Here is a 15,634-nt window from a genome sequence, read left to right as displayed (position 1 = left end):
ATTGTGTCTTTGATTTGCATTTTTCTGATGACTGAGAATGTTGGGGATCTTTTCATGTGCTTATTCATTTGTGTATCTTTTTGAAGACCTGTCTGTTTAGGTTTTTGCCCATTTTCAAATTGGGTTGTCTTTTTATGATTGAATTGTCAGAGTTGTTTTTGTATCCTGGGTGCAAGTCTTTGATCAGATGTAAGATTTTCAAGTATTTCCTCCTGTTCAGGAGCTTGCCTTCTTACCTTCTTGATGGTGTCCTTTGAAGAGTAGAAGTTTTTAATATTGATGAAGTTCAGTTAATCTATTTCTGTCTTTTACTTTCCTAAGAAACAAGTGCCAGATCCAGTCATGAAGACACACCCCTGTGTTTTCTTCTAAGAATTTTGTAGTTTTAGCTTTTTCATTTTGAGTTAATTTTTTATATATTGTATGAGGTAGAGGTCGAATTTTGTTCTTTTGCATGTGGATATCCAGTTGTCCCAGTACCATTTGTTAAAAAGATTATTATTGTCTCATTCAGTTATTTGACACTCGTATTGAAAATCAATTGACCGTAAATGTGAGGGTTTCTTTTAGATTCTCAGTGGTGATGCATTGATCTATGTCTGTCCTGTGCCAGTACCAATTCAGATGTTATGAGAACTCTTTCCGAGTCTTCTTGCATATTTCCAGTTGTTTTACATAATAATAAAAAGTCAGTGTCACGGAATGTCTGTAACTCTACTTCTGTGGAGATTTGCTGCTTCGTGAAGGGGCCTGTGGCCAGCTTATGCCTTGCTGACTCTGTGACATGACAGAAAGTAGGCTTGCAAAGGTAAAGTCCATCCCTTCCCCCCCATTCAGACCTTTAGTTTCTCACCCAGTGCCTCCCACTTCACTCCAGTTTCCATCAAATCATGGTCACGGGATCTGCTGACTCAGTCTGCAATATACTTCATTATGTTGCATTCATTATAATTCATAGACTCATCCATAGATTTCAGTATCTAGAGGCAAAAGGTTAAGCCTGGAAAAGATTAAATCAAACTTCCTCTTTGGAAACCTCTCTAATCCATCATCTTGCTGTTCACGATGAAGTCCTCTTTTGGCTTGGTTCTTGTGTGTAACACTGGTGCCGATCTTGTTCTTGGTGTACATCCTGCATCCTCAGCTCCCTGTGTCTACCTCCTTTTACTTAAAAGGAGAGGCGCCTAGCTGTATTCTATAGCTTAATGCATAATTAATGAAATAAATATTTCATCCCATCCAAGGAAAATTTTCCAAGAGTACAGCTGTTAAAAATTAGATAATATTCAATCAGTTTATCAGAAACAGATAACAGATTAGTAATTTGAATTTCAAAAGTTCAAAGCCAATCTCTGATATGGAGAAGCATTGTGCTACAACATGAAGCTGAGACAATCTTACCTTCCCTTCCCAACAAGCTTTTAAGTAAGGTAAAGGAAAAATTGTATTTAATTTAATTACTGCAAAGGACACTACATTAATGGTTCCATAATATTTTATTTTGTCTCTGAGGAAAGGAAAATGAAGAGTGAGTGCTAGATTAATACGTTCTCAAAGCTGCCTGTCTCTTAGAATTTCAGTTAATTGAAATGAGGTAAAAAGGCTGATTTTGGTAAACTGACTCTTTCTATTTGTTTTTCAATTATTAGACTTCAAATCCTGTGTCTCCTTGCTCACCAGTCTTCCTTAACCTCAAAGTTGAGGGGAAACTGTGAAATACATGCCTGTTTGTAAGGAGCTGTAATTGGAGGGAACGCTAAAATATCTTCCCTCTCGCTAGTTCTGAGTTCTTTCTTTCAGTTATCTGCTGATTCTCATCAGCACTTTGTCATTAATAAGTTAATCTCAACGTTTGTTACATTCCAGTTTATAGGAGACCAATTTCTACTATATTCAAGTTACATTTCTTACTGTCTTTTTTCATCCACTTTTCTGCTTATCTGTTTTTGCCTAACAAACTCCCCAAAGTTCAGTGGCTTAAATAAGCATTTATTTTGTTCACAACCTGCACTTAGGAAAAGTGTGGCCAAGACAGCTGGCCTGTATTCCTCTCAGCTTCAGGTGGGGCAGCTCGAAGGTGGGGGGCTGGAATCACGTGAAGGTTCACCCATTGATGTCTGATGGTTGATGTGGGTGGTGGGCTGTGGCTTAGGTGGGGCGGGAAGGTGGACCCCCTCCCCTGGAACATATAAGCTGTCTCTTGTGGCCTGAGCTTGCCCACCTGAGACTGGGTTCCAAGGTTAAGAGCGAGGCAGAAGCTGAATTGCCTTTTCAAACCGAGCCCTGCAGTTCACTCGTGTGACTTTCACTGTTTTCTGTTCATTTGGAGCAAGTCACTTAAAGTTGGCCTATATTCTACCTTTTTTATGGAATTTAATTTTGAAAATTTATGGAGACACTCAAAAACCAGCATAATCTACTCACTAGCCACAACGTTTTCTTACTGCTTCCACACGAGAAATCCACTTATCCCCACTCAGTCCCCAAACAGGTCTCGGTCGCTGTGGTGTTAGGCTCAGGCTCCAGTGCAGGGCCTTACTTTCCCATCTTCCCCAGGTCCAGGTGGGGCTGAGTTTCCTGGGCGTGGTGGTTCTGGAGTACAGCCCTTGGGAACACTCCCCTCAGTGCTGAGGCTTGAGGATAAGGAGACACGGGTTATTCGCCGCCACACACCCGACATTCGGCTGAACTGCTAAGGACTCCCTCACTCACAGCTGGAAGGTGGGAGGCACACTGGCCCGTAGCAGTTCTGAAGTGCAGCCCGATGCTCCCGGCTCTTTGATTAGGACTTAGTCCTTACCCTGGGAGGGGTTCTCCTTCGCCGCCCTCTCTGAGCTCTTGGTTCTGTCCCTTTCATGAGCAGTGACCTGCGTTTGCAGCTGAGTGGTTCTCTCAAGCCAGCTTCCTCCTCGTAGACCTTCTAAGAAAAACCCAAAGGCCTCTTCCCGTTTTGCACTGTCTTGTCTCTTTCAGTCCAAGCTAGCAAGCAGTAGTTTTGTTACCACAGTACTCTTTAAAACTTTGAGTTTCCTGTGAATTTTATTGGGGTTCCTGCCATTGGAAAAGCTATTCTCATGTCTTTTTGAGATAAACTCTTCACCTTGGGCTTCCTGTGAAGCTGTTGTGGGACCGTGCCTTTGAAATTCTTACGCTTTTAAGATCTTTAAAGGAATTTGAGGCAGCACGTTAAACCTTTCCAAGGTTTTAACAAAGTCTTGGCTTCATCTTTAGACTGTTTTCCTGGCAGCACCCTAGATTTGATCTTCGCCCGGAAGCCATTTCTCTGCTTACCCATTATGTGACAATTGGGCATGTGGAGATGCTTTAAATGGGATAGAGATATTTGAACCCAGTGAGTCCTGGTTCCTTTCTATTTAATAATCTTTTTGCTTGTTTTAGCTTATCCCTCTCATCAATTTTACTTTCAGCTGTTCGGTAGCAAGAGTCCCGTTCCGTCCGGTTTCAGTGTCATTTTCTTCCCTGGCCTAGAATCCTTCACTCTCAGCCCTTCAAGGGCCCTCAGGCTTCCACTAACAGTCTCGTGGACACTTTGGGCTTTCACTCTTACTCGTCTCTACATCTGTTCAGGTTTCACCTACCTCCAGGTGCAAAGGCATCCCCACAGTTTAGGTTCTTTTCTAATGGTTGTGCCCCATTTTTAATATCAATATCTGTGCCAGTGATTTATTGCTAATTATTTATATAATAAACTGCCTCAAAACCTGGTGACTCCAAACAGCTCTTACTTGGTTCCCAAATCTGTGTTTAGACAAGGCTCAGTGGAGCCAGCTCATTTCTTCTCCACTTGGCATGAAGCGGGCACTAGAATAATCTAAAGGCTTGTTCATGCACATGTCTGGAAGTTGGAGCTGGCTTTGGTTGAGGACATTCCCTGGGGTCATCAGCTGGGACAGCTGTGTGTACAAAGACTCAGTAGGTGGCCTGGTCTTCACAACGTGGTGGCTGGGTTCTAAGGGTGAGCATCCCTATGGAGTGAAAGTCAGAGGCCATTTAGCCTTAGAAACCACACAGCGGTGCCCCTGCATTCTGTCCCCTGGAAACCAGTTAACTGAGGCCAGTACATACTTCAGGGGAGGGAATTTCGCAGGGGAAGTGCCAAGGAATTTGTAGAGATGTTTTACAACCACCACCTCCGCCTGCCTTGTGTCAGCAAATAATCCTTCTATCTGAAGGAAAGCAGTTCTTCCCAAGTCAGTGTCACTGAAATTCCAGCAAGTTTTTTTGTTTGTTTTTGTTAAGTATGTTCTCTTGTTTTGTGGAGAGCCACAAAGGATTACAAGAATTAAGGCTTTTTTGTGTGTTTAGAAAAATGTATCGGTCATCTTACTAAACCACTACACTAGGAGATGGATTTCTCCTTAACTCTGTGAATCATTCATTGCTCCTTGGCATGCAATTCAAACTAGCATAAAATATTTGTAGTTCAGAGAAAGGCTTATGGCCTTAGAATCCATATTTGTAAGATGTATTAATTGCAGTCTTTTTTTTCAAAGTCTTGTTTTGGGAGGCATTTATTAATTCAGCCCTAAGTAACTCAATATGATCTCCCTAAACTTTAAAAATCATGAAGAGTTGAGACTTGGGGAAGGAAGGGCTAAGAGACTTTCTACTAAGAGGTGACTTGTAGTCATTTTATGTAGGAAAGACATGAAACAACTACAGAAAATAAGATTGTAAAATCAAGTACAAATGTATAACAAAGATGATGAAAATAAACAGTATATTTTTGTGACTCTTGGTGGTTTGAATTTTTTTCTTGATTTTCTGAGTAATTTGAGTTTCTCCATTCCACAAGGTAGATATGCCACTTTATTGTAACTGAATTTATTTCAACCTTTGATGCTGGATTAGAGTTAGGCTGTTCTCAGTCTGCTAACCTCATTACCAAACAATTTTATCTTTTTCATGCAGAATGCTGATCTGCCAGCAAAAGAGGAGTCTACATCTTCAGTAGTTCTCCATCTGAGTGCAGAAACTCAGCTTCTTCTAAAGGAGTTGTTACCTGTGAAAGAGTTGCAAAGGAAATGTGAAGCACTAGAGGAGGAGAAGAAGAAGTTGGAGGAAGAAGCAGTAAATCTGAGGCGTCACCTCGAAATGAACCCAGTGGAACGCAGCCAAGTGGAGCATTACAAGCGGGAGCCTGGAGAGCAAGCAAGACGGGATGCAGTAGAAGCACTGAAAGAACTCAGGCGAGCTGTGCAGCACAGACAGGAAACTGAAGAACAAGCAAGACATGATGTAGTAGAGAAACTAAAAGAAATCAGCCAGTTTTTACAGGTGAGACACTGATCTGTAACGTGCTCTAACTCACTTTGCTGAGAATGACAGTTCTGATGTGTACATTTTATGTGTTTCCTCTACTTCCCATATAGCAGTTGGTTTTGTAGATTTCTGGAAGGAAGGCCGCATTTGTTACTCCCTTGAAATAATTCAGTTTCCATCATCACTATCACTAAATGGATCTTTCAGAACAATTCTCACTAGAGAATCCTTTTTAAGACCAATTGGTGTAAGTGAATACTACTAGGAGGAGAAGAATATATTGTGATGTAAATACTGTGCCACACTCGGGGATTGCTCTTAAGTTGTATTGTTCAACTTTTAAAATTTTAAATTGATCCTTTTATTCTTTGAACTATCACATTACATGAGTACTAATATAAGAGTGATTCAAGTTTAATTTTGTAATTCAGATTTAATTCACTTGACATTGATGATAAGTAGTTTAACATTCAGCTTTTTTCTCACACTTAAAATTGCTCTCTGAGTCATTGACTCAAAACTAAAGGGAACAAATAGACTGTAATTACTCAGGTTATAATTATTTTTAAAGTTGTATCCTTTTAATTTGCTTTAGGCACAAGCAGGATTTCAAGAAAACGTGTTGAAAGAGTATAAGCGTGCTTCAGTTAGTCAAACGGAACCCAGAGTTAAAGATCTGGAGCCTGAACTTAAAAGTGATTGTAATGAAAACAGATTGGAAAAATACAAACAACTATACCTGCAAGAGCTAGAAAATAGAAAGTCTTTGGCAAGTGAACTTACCTCGTAAGTCAAAACGTAGAATTATAGAAAATAACTCAGGTCATTAATTTGCCTCTAAGGCATAATTCTTACTGAGCCAGGTTCATGAGGTGAGCAGCAAGTGAAAACTAACTAGATAGTGTAATTTGGGGAAATGATGTTAGCAAATGAACTCCCCTTTAAAATGTCAGTCCAGGGCAGTTTGCATCTCCCTGCCTTTTGTTGCTTTTACACGACTTTATTTTTTATATTTGCATATATTTAACCTGATCTAGTCTTTAAGCTAGGGGTTTTGCAAACTTTGCAATTTAGACAGCCATATTATCACAAATTTCTAGCTGGAATTCCCATAAATAGAAATGTTAATGAGTTTAAAATTGACTGTGTTTTGGAAGAGCACAATGTAAACCCAAGGGGCCCCATGCTGGTGTTTGTTGAATTTACTTTGTTGATTGTGATATTTGGTGTCACCGCTCGTGGGCACCCTGAGACGAAGTACTGTACCCTTCTAAGTTTGTCTCCGCTACATAAAGGCATGCTTGGGGAATAGGGGGAACTTCACATAGGGGTGAAGGGCAGCATAGTGGTTCACAAAGTGGCTAAGAAGAATGTGGTGGCCTGCCCGAGGGGGTGTGTGGGAGACAGAAAGGGCGGGTCCCACCTCCGGTGCCTGAGTAGCAGTGTTACAAGCTACAGGTCTCCCCGCTATCCAAAAGTAGAGCGTTCCTATGAAAGTTGTCGATGTAAAGCAAAGAGGCAGTTACCTTAGGACACATCTTGCTGGTGGATGCATGAAATAAATATGCATAAAGCACAGGCGCTCACGGACACAGTCCTAAGCCGTGGCGGCGTGATGCCGGGACACTGAGTGTGGTTCTGCGGAAGGAGCTCGGTGGGGCCCCTCTCGCTGCTCGGGGCGCTCGTTGCCCCTCTGATGGGTCGGGCTAAAACAAACACCCAGCGCTATTCTGGCTTTTTGCTTTTTTCCCATAAAAGTGAAAATCCGCTTGAGAGTTTGTTTGATTATGGAAAACAGGTGCTGATGTAGGCCTCTGGTAAAAGCGAAGTAACAAAGTGAGCTTTGGGAAATTGGGGGACACTTGAAATTGCCCCTGGCGCTGTCGGAGTTCTTTCCCACCATCGACTGTGCCGCCTGGTGCCCCCCAGAGGTGGTGGCTCTAAACTGTTGCTCAGTGCCGCATGCTTCCTTTCTCCCAGGTAATGAGTGAAATGTGTATATAAGGGGGGTGAAAGCAAATGCTTGAAAATGGCTTTGAGGAATGGTTTATCTTTTATTTCTAAACTGGTTTACTGAGGGTGAGTATGTCTAGATGCAGCCGGTGCAGAAGGCAGTGGGGGTCCTCTGTGGGGGCGTCTCCATCTCTGACTGTCCCCACTTTGAAGTAGTTGTTATTTAAGCGCCCCCCCCAGGCACGTACGTCCTTCTTTAGGACAGTTTTAAACTGTAATTGTTTACAGTAGGTCTTCGCTGACGTATTTTGGGTGTTAAAACGCAGTTTAATGGGACAATCTGTTTACTATTATAGCAACTGTAAAAATACACATCACTTAGGAAGAAAATGAAATGAATGAAATCTGTGTTTTGCGATCCTCGCAGGGTTAATGAGAGGCTGGCCGAGGTGAGCACTAAGCTTCTGCTGGAGAGACAGCACAGGAGCTCTTTCCCTGGCTTTGTTCCTGCAAGGCCTGTTGGCGCACCGCCTTCTGCTGCAGGTACTAGCGTGGAGGCCAAAAGGAGTCCTACTCAAAGAAGGCGCTTCAGGACTTTTTCCGACCCTTCAACTAACTTGAGCGTTCCCTTGTTCCGGGTTAGTTATATTATCTTTTTTTCCTTGGGTTTCAGATTTCTGATACAATTCTTGTTTTTAATTTGATGAAATTCTGAGTTGTTTCTTTGACTTATGCACACTAAGTAGAAGCCATAGTTAATTGTGCTAATAAAGAAAGGAGACAAATTTTATAATTTTTTAAAGTCCCTGGACTTGTAGTTTTCAAGAGATACCTGTCATTAACTTTATTCAATAGATGCAACTAAACTGACAAATGTTAAATTTCTTAAAAAGCTCCATTTTAAATTCTATTTTAGAAGTTAAGTATTAGTGCCAAATAAATAGAGATCCACTTTCCATCGATTGGCTTAGTTTCTGATTGATTTCGTTTTGGCATTGGTTGATAGTAATTTTCAAGTTTTGCTGCAGCCCAGTTTTTCTACCCCTAAGCACAAGTAAATGATTGGCATTGAGCTACTTAACCACATGCGGATGCTTTTTATTTAAAGGAATCCAAGATAAATTCTTTTTATGAATTCAATAAACTTGTAACACTAAAAATATTAAGTTCCGTTTTTAAGTTTAAAATTTTTATCATTTTCTTCTGTAAGAGTACATCCTTAATTGGTATTTTACTTCTAGCATTGTTATTTTAATTGTTATAAAATGTCTTACTGAGCAGTTGTAGTACATTTCTAAATACGTAGTCAAGGAAAGCAAATACTTCAATTTTTAACAAGAAGTTCACTTATGTCTCTGTCTTGCCCTCACCTGCAGGAATACCGAGGTGGCAACGATAGGGAGTCTTTAAATTACAACCAGTTTTCATTGTGTATCGTTGTTAAAATAGCCATTTAAAGCGGTACGCGTTGGTTTATGGTTTGATGGTGTGTTCATGATCTTCTTGATGCAGAGAAGGGTAACACGGGCCCTTGTTATGTGAGGTCTCAACCCATTTCTTTTCACTTGGCTTCGTGTCATAATAAATCAAAGAAGAAAAAAGCTCAGGTTTCGTAGACAGTGTTGTGGGTAAATTGAGTCTAAGTGCTTCAGAGTCATGAAACCGGACTGCGTGGTGTTAAAAAAAAAAAAAATGCATGGCTAACACTTCCGCCAGTGGCTAAGCATGATGCAAACTCGAAATGTTTTCATTAGTTGTCCCCAAAAAATCGACAGTGTGTCACTTTGCAGGATGATGGTGGAAGAGTGTGAGTGCAAAAGCAATGCAAGAGAAAGCTCCTGAGGACAGTTTTCTCCTTTAATGTTTTTTGGGGAAAGAGGTGTCTATGTTTTAGTACTTCTAGATACACTGGAAAATGATTTATTTTAACCTCAGTGTTGTAGTTCCGAGGTACACGTAGTTCTGTGGGGCCGTGGGGCCGAATCATGCTAGGTTTAGCAGGGAGGTTAACAAGCCCCGCTCTGTCCGGGTGCAGAGACACGTCTCCCTCAGCACTGCCGGGCGCCTCACAGGACTTACTGTACATTTACTGCTTACAGATTTCTTAGTCAGACTTAGAGAAAGAAGGTGACTTGTGGAATTGCTAGGGATGTAATTATTTCTGCTGGGAAAACATAAAGTAATGCTATGAGAGGTGTGAACATCCTGTTTAAAATGACAGGAAGGGATGGGTTTTTGCATGGGGCTTAACAAAACAACAGACTTCCACAGCTTTTCAGCTATGGTTCTAGAAAGCAAAATGTTAAAAATGGCATTGGGGTTGAATTTAACATTCTCCTTTATGTGCAAGGTTTTAACATTTTGGACTGTTCCTACTGTGAAGTTCCAGCTTACTCAGCATTTTTTTCTAACTTGACAGAAGTGTTGCTCTAAGTCTGTGAGTTCAGTCGTGCTGGTTGTCGACGCAAGTTTTTTCCAGTTGGTAACACTTGGGTTTATTGCCTCTCTTACCACTGAATGAAGTATAGCCTTGTCACGTGACATCGTTGTAGTGGTGACAGATGGACCCCGTATCTGTTTTGCCGATTTTTACCCTCAGATTTCACATTCTAGTTTATTTCTGGGGTGTTTTGTCCTACATGTCAGAAGCAATTTTACAATTTTACTCAATTGTGTTATTTAATTATATTACTATAAAATACAAAAAGTTAAAATTATCCTGAGCAGATACATCACTGTTAGATTTTCTTGCACATAGAATTTTTTTTCTGAGAACTGAAAACTTAAAAATGGATTCCAGACAGTATTATAACAGACAAAATTTCTCTGTTTTAAAGATTATTTTGTGTTCAAGAGTGTTTTAGTATTGGTATGCCTAACGTGAAGCATGGCCACAATAGTTAATAAATGTCCTTCAGATCTATTTTAAATAGGAAGACTAAATTTTACACTCATTGATTTTGGACTTTTGGTGTATTACTGACACTTTCAAACATTTTCTAATGATTTATTTATGTAACTTAAATTTCTCAAATGTCCATTCAGTTTAGCAGCCCTTTTTCTAAATGGTATTATAGCAGTGCACCAGAGCTAAAACGACTAACATTCCTAAGACTTTAACTTTTGACATGACACAGCACTGCGTCTCAGCAGAATCTGGTCACGTTTCTTTCAAAAGTAGGCTTCCAAGGCAGGGCACATCCACTGTGAATTTTAATTCTAATCAAACTATCACAGTAGTTAAGCTCACTTGTCATAAGACAGAGGCAGAGTTCAGTAACCTTGTTTCTGCTATCAGCTCTCTGCCCTGTGGACTCCCTCCTGCCCTCATTTCATTTTGTCTGAATGGACAAATGAGGAAGCGTGCTATGTTTTGAAAGACAATCACACAACTTCTTCCAGTTCTTTTTCTTTCATTCACTTTTTTCTCTGTACTTAATTTTTTAGCTCCTTGATCAACAAATACTTTCTCATTTCCTTCCTCTGCAGCAAAATACATGCATTTAATAGTTACAAACTGACAAGTGTCATTTCCTTCATACATTAACCTATTTACAACAGGATAATGAATCAAAGCAGTTAAATGACTTGATTTTATTTCATTTCTGGAATTGTACTTATGTTTATTACATTTAAAATAAGAATGGTACCAAATTTTAACTGAAAAGTATCAATAATCTGAGAACATATTCACTTTGGAAATGAACGTGTGTGTATACGTGTGTGGCAAGTGTGTTTTTATCAAATTGATCTCGGAAAGAGAGGGCAGCATTATCTTCCAGCCTGTGACCTCAGTTTTGACCTCAATCCTGCAGTGTCCCCAGTGGGACCTTCCATTTCTATGGGACATAGTCTGCAAACTGCCAGTTAGGAAAGAATGCTCCTAATTAAAAACCATTAGAATTAAAACTTGCTGATACATTGTCTTCCTGTGTATAATTTTCTCACCTTTCTGTGTTTTTGTTACATGGAAAAGTTTAAGGAAAACTGCAGGTGCCTTCTCCTTATTAATGTTGGACTTCAGACCACTTCCACCATCTGGACATGGGTGTCCTCACCTAGAAATAAACATAAAGGTCCCAGAAATACCTATTTAGGAAAATAGCTTTGCAGAGGAAAAGATAGTAATCTTACATTCAGCTCATGTGAAAGTGTGATCTACATTTTGCATAGTGCTTATTAACGGTTATATGAATTTATTTCAGTAAAGTCTTCTCCCTTCATCTGTTAGGCATTTTTCAGTTGACAGGACCCACCTGGCACTGTTGCCACGTTGTTGATGGCAGAAGGCCTCTGTAGAATGCTCTTGTCAGACAGTGTTACGGAAAACAGTCTCTGAAAATACTGGCAAATTGTAGCCCCAAATTTTGTCTTTGCATCTAACATTTACAAAGGCCTCGGCTCTCGTGTCGCTGTTACCACCGCAGTGTTTATTATGTCTGGTGGACTAGTTTAGACCCTGTTTAGTGAGCGGGTGAGTTTTATAAGAAAGGTTTTTAAAAGAACACTGTAGGTGGGGACTTTTCCTGTTTGAAATGTCCCCACACATTTCATAATTAAATACCTAACTAATTATGTCAAGTTTCAAAAAGTTGGCCCTAATTTCTAGAATGGAAACAAAGTTACATTTAAAGAATTACGTATTGTTTTCCGTATTTCTAACTCTAGGAAGTTGTGAATCAGAATCCAACTTTTGTAACTGTCGCTAGTCTCTCCTTTTCTTTTCTTCAAGCAGATTTTCTGATATAAATATTTTAGTCATATACAGAGAGCAAAATACATTTGCTTAACTTGTTTGCCAGTAGAATTTTCACTTGACATTATAACAGAACACTTTTCTTCATTTTATGCATCTGCAATTCTGTGCTAAAAACTTTAGCAAGAACAGACCTTAAAATTAAAAGTGCAGGAATGGAAATCTCATTTTAAGGAAAAATCCATTAAGGTTAAAAAAACCTAAACTTTTATAAAGGGCAGTTTTTCTGAGAACTGCAGAGTAATGCATTCAGTGTAGAACATGACTTGAATTGTTTAAACTCTTTGTGCTAATAAGATCGTGCATCGCCCTCTGAGATTTTGTGTATCCGACAGGGCAGTGTTTATTGTGCTTTCCATCAGGGGAATCTAAATAGCCTTTCATATATATGTTCTGTATTATCTAAAATCAAAGTAAGTTAGAATTTATTTTATTTCAGTCCTGTGATTATTTTTTCTATTTAAGCAATCCTCAAGTAAGGTCAAGTCTCTAAAAGTATTTATTTAAAGGCCACATTTCATAAGCTAGCTGTCATTCCTATGATAGTGTTTCATATTTAACTTACACATTAAAAATAATATTTGACTTATTTCAGATGCGGAAGTAGTTGGAGAATAATACAGATAAAGAATTAAAAGAAGGTATGTTGCCAACATTTCTGAATTAAATTTAGACATTGATTTCCGAAATACACTGTAAACAGTAAATGGCATCTCTTTCTATTGTTTGAATAACAGATACTATGTTAAATTTTTTTGTTACACATATCTAATGAAAAATGTGAAAGCATAATTTCATTCATAATGATAAGTGTACTTATTCCTCATTTATTCATCATGATCCATAGCTTTAAAAAAAATCTCAGGAAGTCTGTGTTCTCTATTTCTGGCTGTGCCCTTCCTCTTCTGCTGTCCCCGTGGGCCTGTCACCTGCACACGGACCTGTTCTCAGAAAGCATGGAGGTCATCAGCTTCTCGAGTTTGGTAGTGACTGAGGCCAAAATCCCAGACTCAAGCAATCACAGTTCATGTACCTGTCCCCCGGTGGATGACAATTAATTTCCTGTCATTCACTTTGTCAGGGGTTAACATTTTGCCCTCAGGAAAAATTCCAAATTCCTTAGCTTGGAAGAAAAACACCCACATCGATCTGGCTCTTGCCAAAGGCTTCAGCCGTATCTCTTTACTCCCCTGCTCTGCCCCTGTGCTCCAGCGGCTGGTCAGACTGCGTCCGGCTCCGCGGGCGCCCCTTCTGCCTCTGCTCTGTGTGTTTGCTTCTTGCCTCTCCCGCCCACACTTTCTCCTCCTCCTTCGGGTATCTGCTTACACGTCATGGCCACCAAAGAGGGGACACTATTGACACAAAGCTGGACGTCCCTTCTGAGTGTTCCAACTGTGCCCTCTTTTATACCTGTCATGGCATTTATGTCTCTGTACCGAAATTGCCGGTTTATCTAGTTTTCCAGTTTACGGTACATGATTTTTCAGGGTGGGCTCTGTCATCTTCATCTTGTGATTCCAGTGCTTGTCACAGTGACTTAGTACATGGTTGCCGAGTAAATGAATGAAGAATGAGAAAACCGGGGGCTCTGATCCTTAGCCACAGGAGCAGTTAATTCAACATGCAGCCCTGGGCAAAGTCTAGAGTAGTAATCTTGTATTTTGTGCTGTAATCGTGTGTAGGTATTTTTCGTTCTTCTTAAAACTTAGAAGAGTCTCAGCTTTTCTTAAAAAAGAAACTGACACTTAGTTACCTATGAAGTATTTTAAGTAAAGAATCTAATTCTTTCATTTTCTTTCCAGCTACTACTGAACTCGGATCTAAGTCCTAGAGACTCTCTCACAGCCTTGATGGACGAATCAAGTCTAAGTCCAGATCTGGTTTCGAAAGCACGTGAAGAATATGTGGAGATTTTGAAGAATAATTATATGATGTGCAAGATAAATTGTAAACATTTACCTGCTGGGCTGTTTGCTTAACATTTTATTTACTTTCCATTATGTAAGATACTGACCCTGTTTATTAAGGGAAAATACTCTTGCATTCTATGGGCATGATTAAAATTGATGTAGTATTTTAAATCACGTTTCTCTGCATCTCATTGACTTTTAAGCAGATTTTGGGAATAAAACCCAGCACTCTGGAGTATTATATACTCAAACTGAGCCCAGATGCCAGCTGTTTAAACAGCACCCAGCCACCCACCAAACTTGTCGATATTGAGCCGTGTTGATTGATAGCTTTTTTGAATTTTCCAGCGTTAATCACTGTCTATAGACCTAAAGATTTAGACGGACAGCGCTTGGATCTGCTGTGGCTGTTGCAGTGTTCTGATGGATCACAACAATCGTTACAGTGCCATCAAGCTTTCTATATGTTACCTTAAACACTGATTCACAGATGTTTCCTCATGGAGAAACGAAATGTGCCTCAGGCTTTTCATTTTCTCTATTTATTTACTTTTTGGAAACAGTCTTAAAATTAGAGACAAGTTCTGAGCACCGGACTCAAAAGGACGTTGTCCCAAACATGCCATCTCTCCCATACATTCTCCTAAGGCGTTATCTATCTTCCCTAAATGTCACTTGTTCTACCATAAGTGCCCTTTCTCTCCCCTCTCACCAAGAAGTCATTTGTTTTTCAGAAAATGCCTTTCTCCTTTTCCTGTCACTTATTAAATTGCATATAAGCCCCCACTTGTAGCCACCGATTCAAGTCCCATTGCTTTGTGAACTCCTGCATGTATTCATACGTTATTTTTTTCTCACAGTAATCTGCTTTAGTCAATTTAATTTGCAGGTTCCCAATCACTGAATGTAAGATGATAAAGGAAATAATCTCCTTCTCAACAATTTCCAGGAGCTAAATTTTGAATAACTCCTACTTAGATCCTTTATTCCCTTTTCTGTTTTTTCAGTGTGCTTACTTGGCAAAACTCCCAACTGCACAACAGACTGATTGTCACTCTTCCCCCTTACATCCCCCCAGGCATCTAAGTGCTGCTGAAGAAAGTCACGCACTGCCCAGCGATCCTACTACTTTTATTTAGTTAACTTGCACCTTCTTCCTTCTCAGTGACGATTTCAAATTTCCCTCTCTGTAAACATCTCCCTCTGTTTCTTCCCTCTCATATGAACCAGACAGTCTTACTTCTGACGACAAACTTCCTGAAGGATTTGCCTGCTTCCCCACCAGCAGTCTGTCCCCACCCACTCTGGTGTGTCTTCCCTTCATCCATTCCCACGCAGCGAGTCACTGATGACTCCCACGTCTAAACCAAAGTCACACCTTTCCGGCCCTTGTCTAACTGAACTTCTCATTCCTCCGGGCATTCCATGTAGCTGATCTCTGTAACTGACCGCTGCCTGCAGCTTCCTCTTTAGTCTTCAGCTGAAGATGATGTTGAAGGTGAGGGCTGCAGCCTTCTTGGTGAGTTCACTCAGTTTACCCTGGTTGTCTCCCAAGGAAATTCACGTGTTATTCAATTTTTATTTTTCTCCTGTTAGTCTGCCTCATGTCAGGTTAATTCTTAGACCAGCCAGATGAGTCTAGAAGGGTGGAGGACCGCTCCCTGCCCCCACCCCAGCTCAAGCCTGAGCACAGGTGGCTGTGCTCATTCTCAGCTGGCGTGGGTGCTGCCGC

General features: G+C 40.2%; 1 protein-coding gene across 9 annotated transcripts in view; it reads left to right on the top strand.

The window, feature by feature from the left end:
• The window catches only part of LOC116151590 (ankyrin repeat domain-containing protein 26-like), a 71,955-nt gene extending 57,882 nt beyond the window's left edge, over positions 1-14,073 (top strand). For 8 of the 9 annotated variants that reach the window (XM_064490602.1, XM_064490600.1, XM_064490588.1 and 5 more), the window contains 5 exons: positions 4,933-5,298; positions 5,879-6,069; positions 7,664-7,874; positions 12,588-12,633; positions 13,795-14,073. In XM_064490602.1, the coding sequence (XP_064346672.1) occupies positions 4,933-5,298; positions 5,879-6,069; positions 7,664-7,874; positions 12,588-12,599 (780 nt within the window). In that variant the 3' untranslated portion in view covers positions 12,600-12,633; positions 13,795-14,073. Of the gene's footprint in view, positions 1-4,932; positions 5,299-5,878; positions 6,070-7,663; positions 7,875-12,587; positions 12,634-13,794 lie in introns of those variants that run through there. The other variant, XM_064490610.1, reaches the window with a different exon arrangement.
• The last annotated feature ends 1,561 nt before the right edge of the window (positions 14,074-15,634 follow it).

The sequence above is a fragment of the Camelus dromedarius genome, chromosome 2 (assembly GCF_036321535.1).
Source record: "Camelus dromedarius isolate mCamDro1 chromosome 2, mCamDro1.pat, whole genome shotgun sequence".
Classification (NCBI taxonomy): domain Eukaryota; kingdom Metazoa; phylum Chordata; class Mammalia; order Artiodactyla; family Camelidae; genus Camelus; species Camelus dromedarius.
Note: the sequence above shows the minus strand (reverse complement) of the source record. Positions and strands in the feature narration are given on the sequence as shown.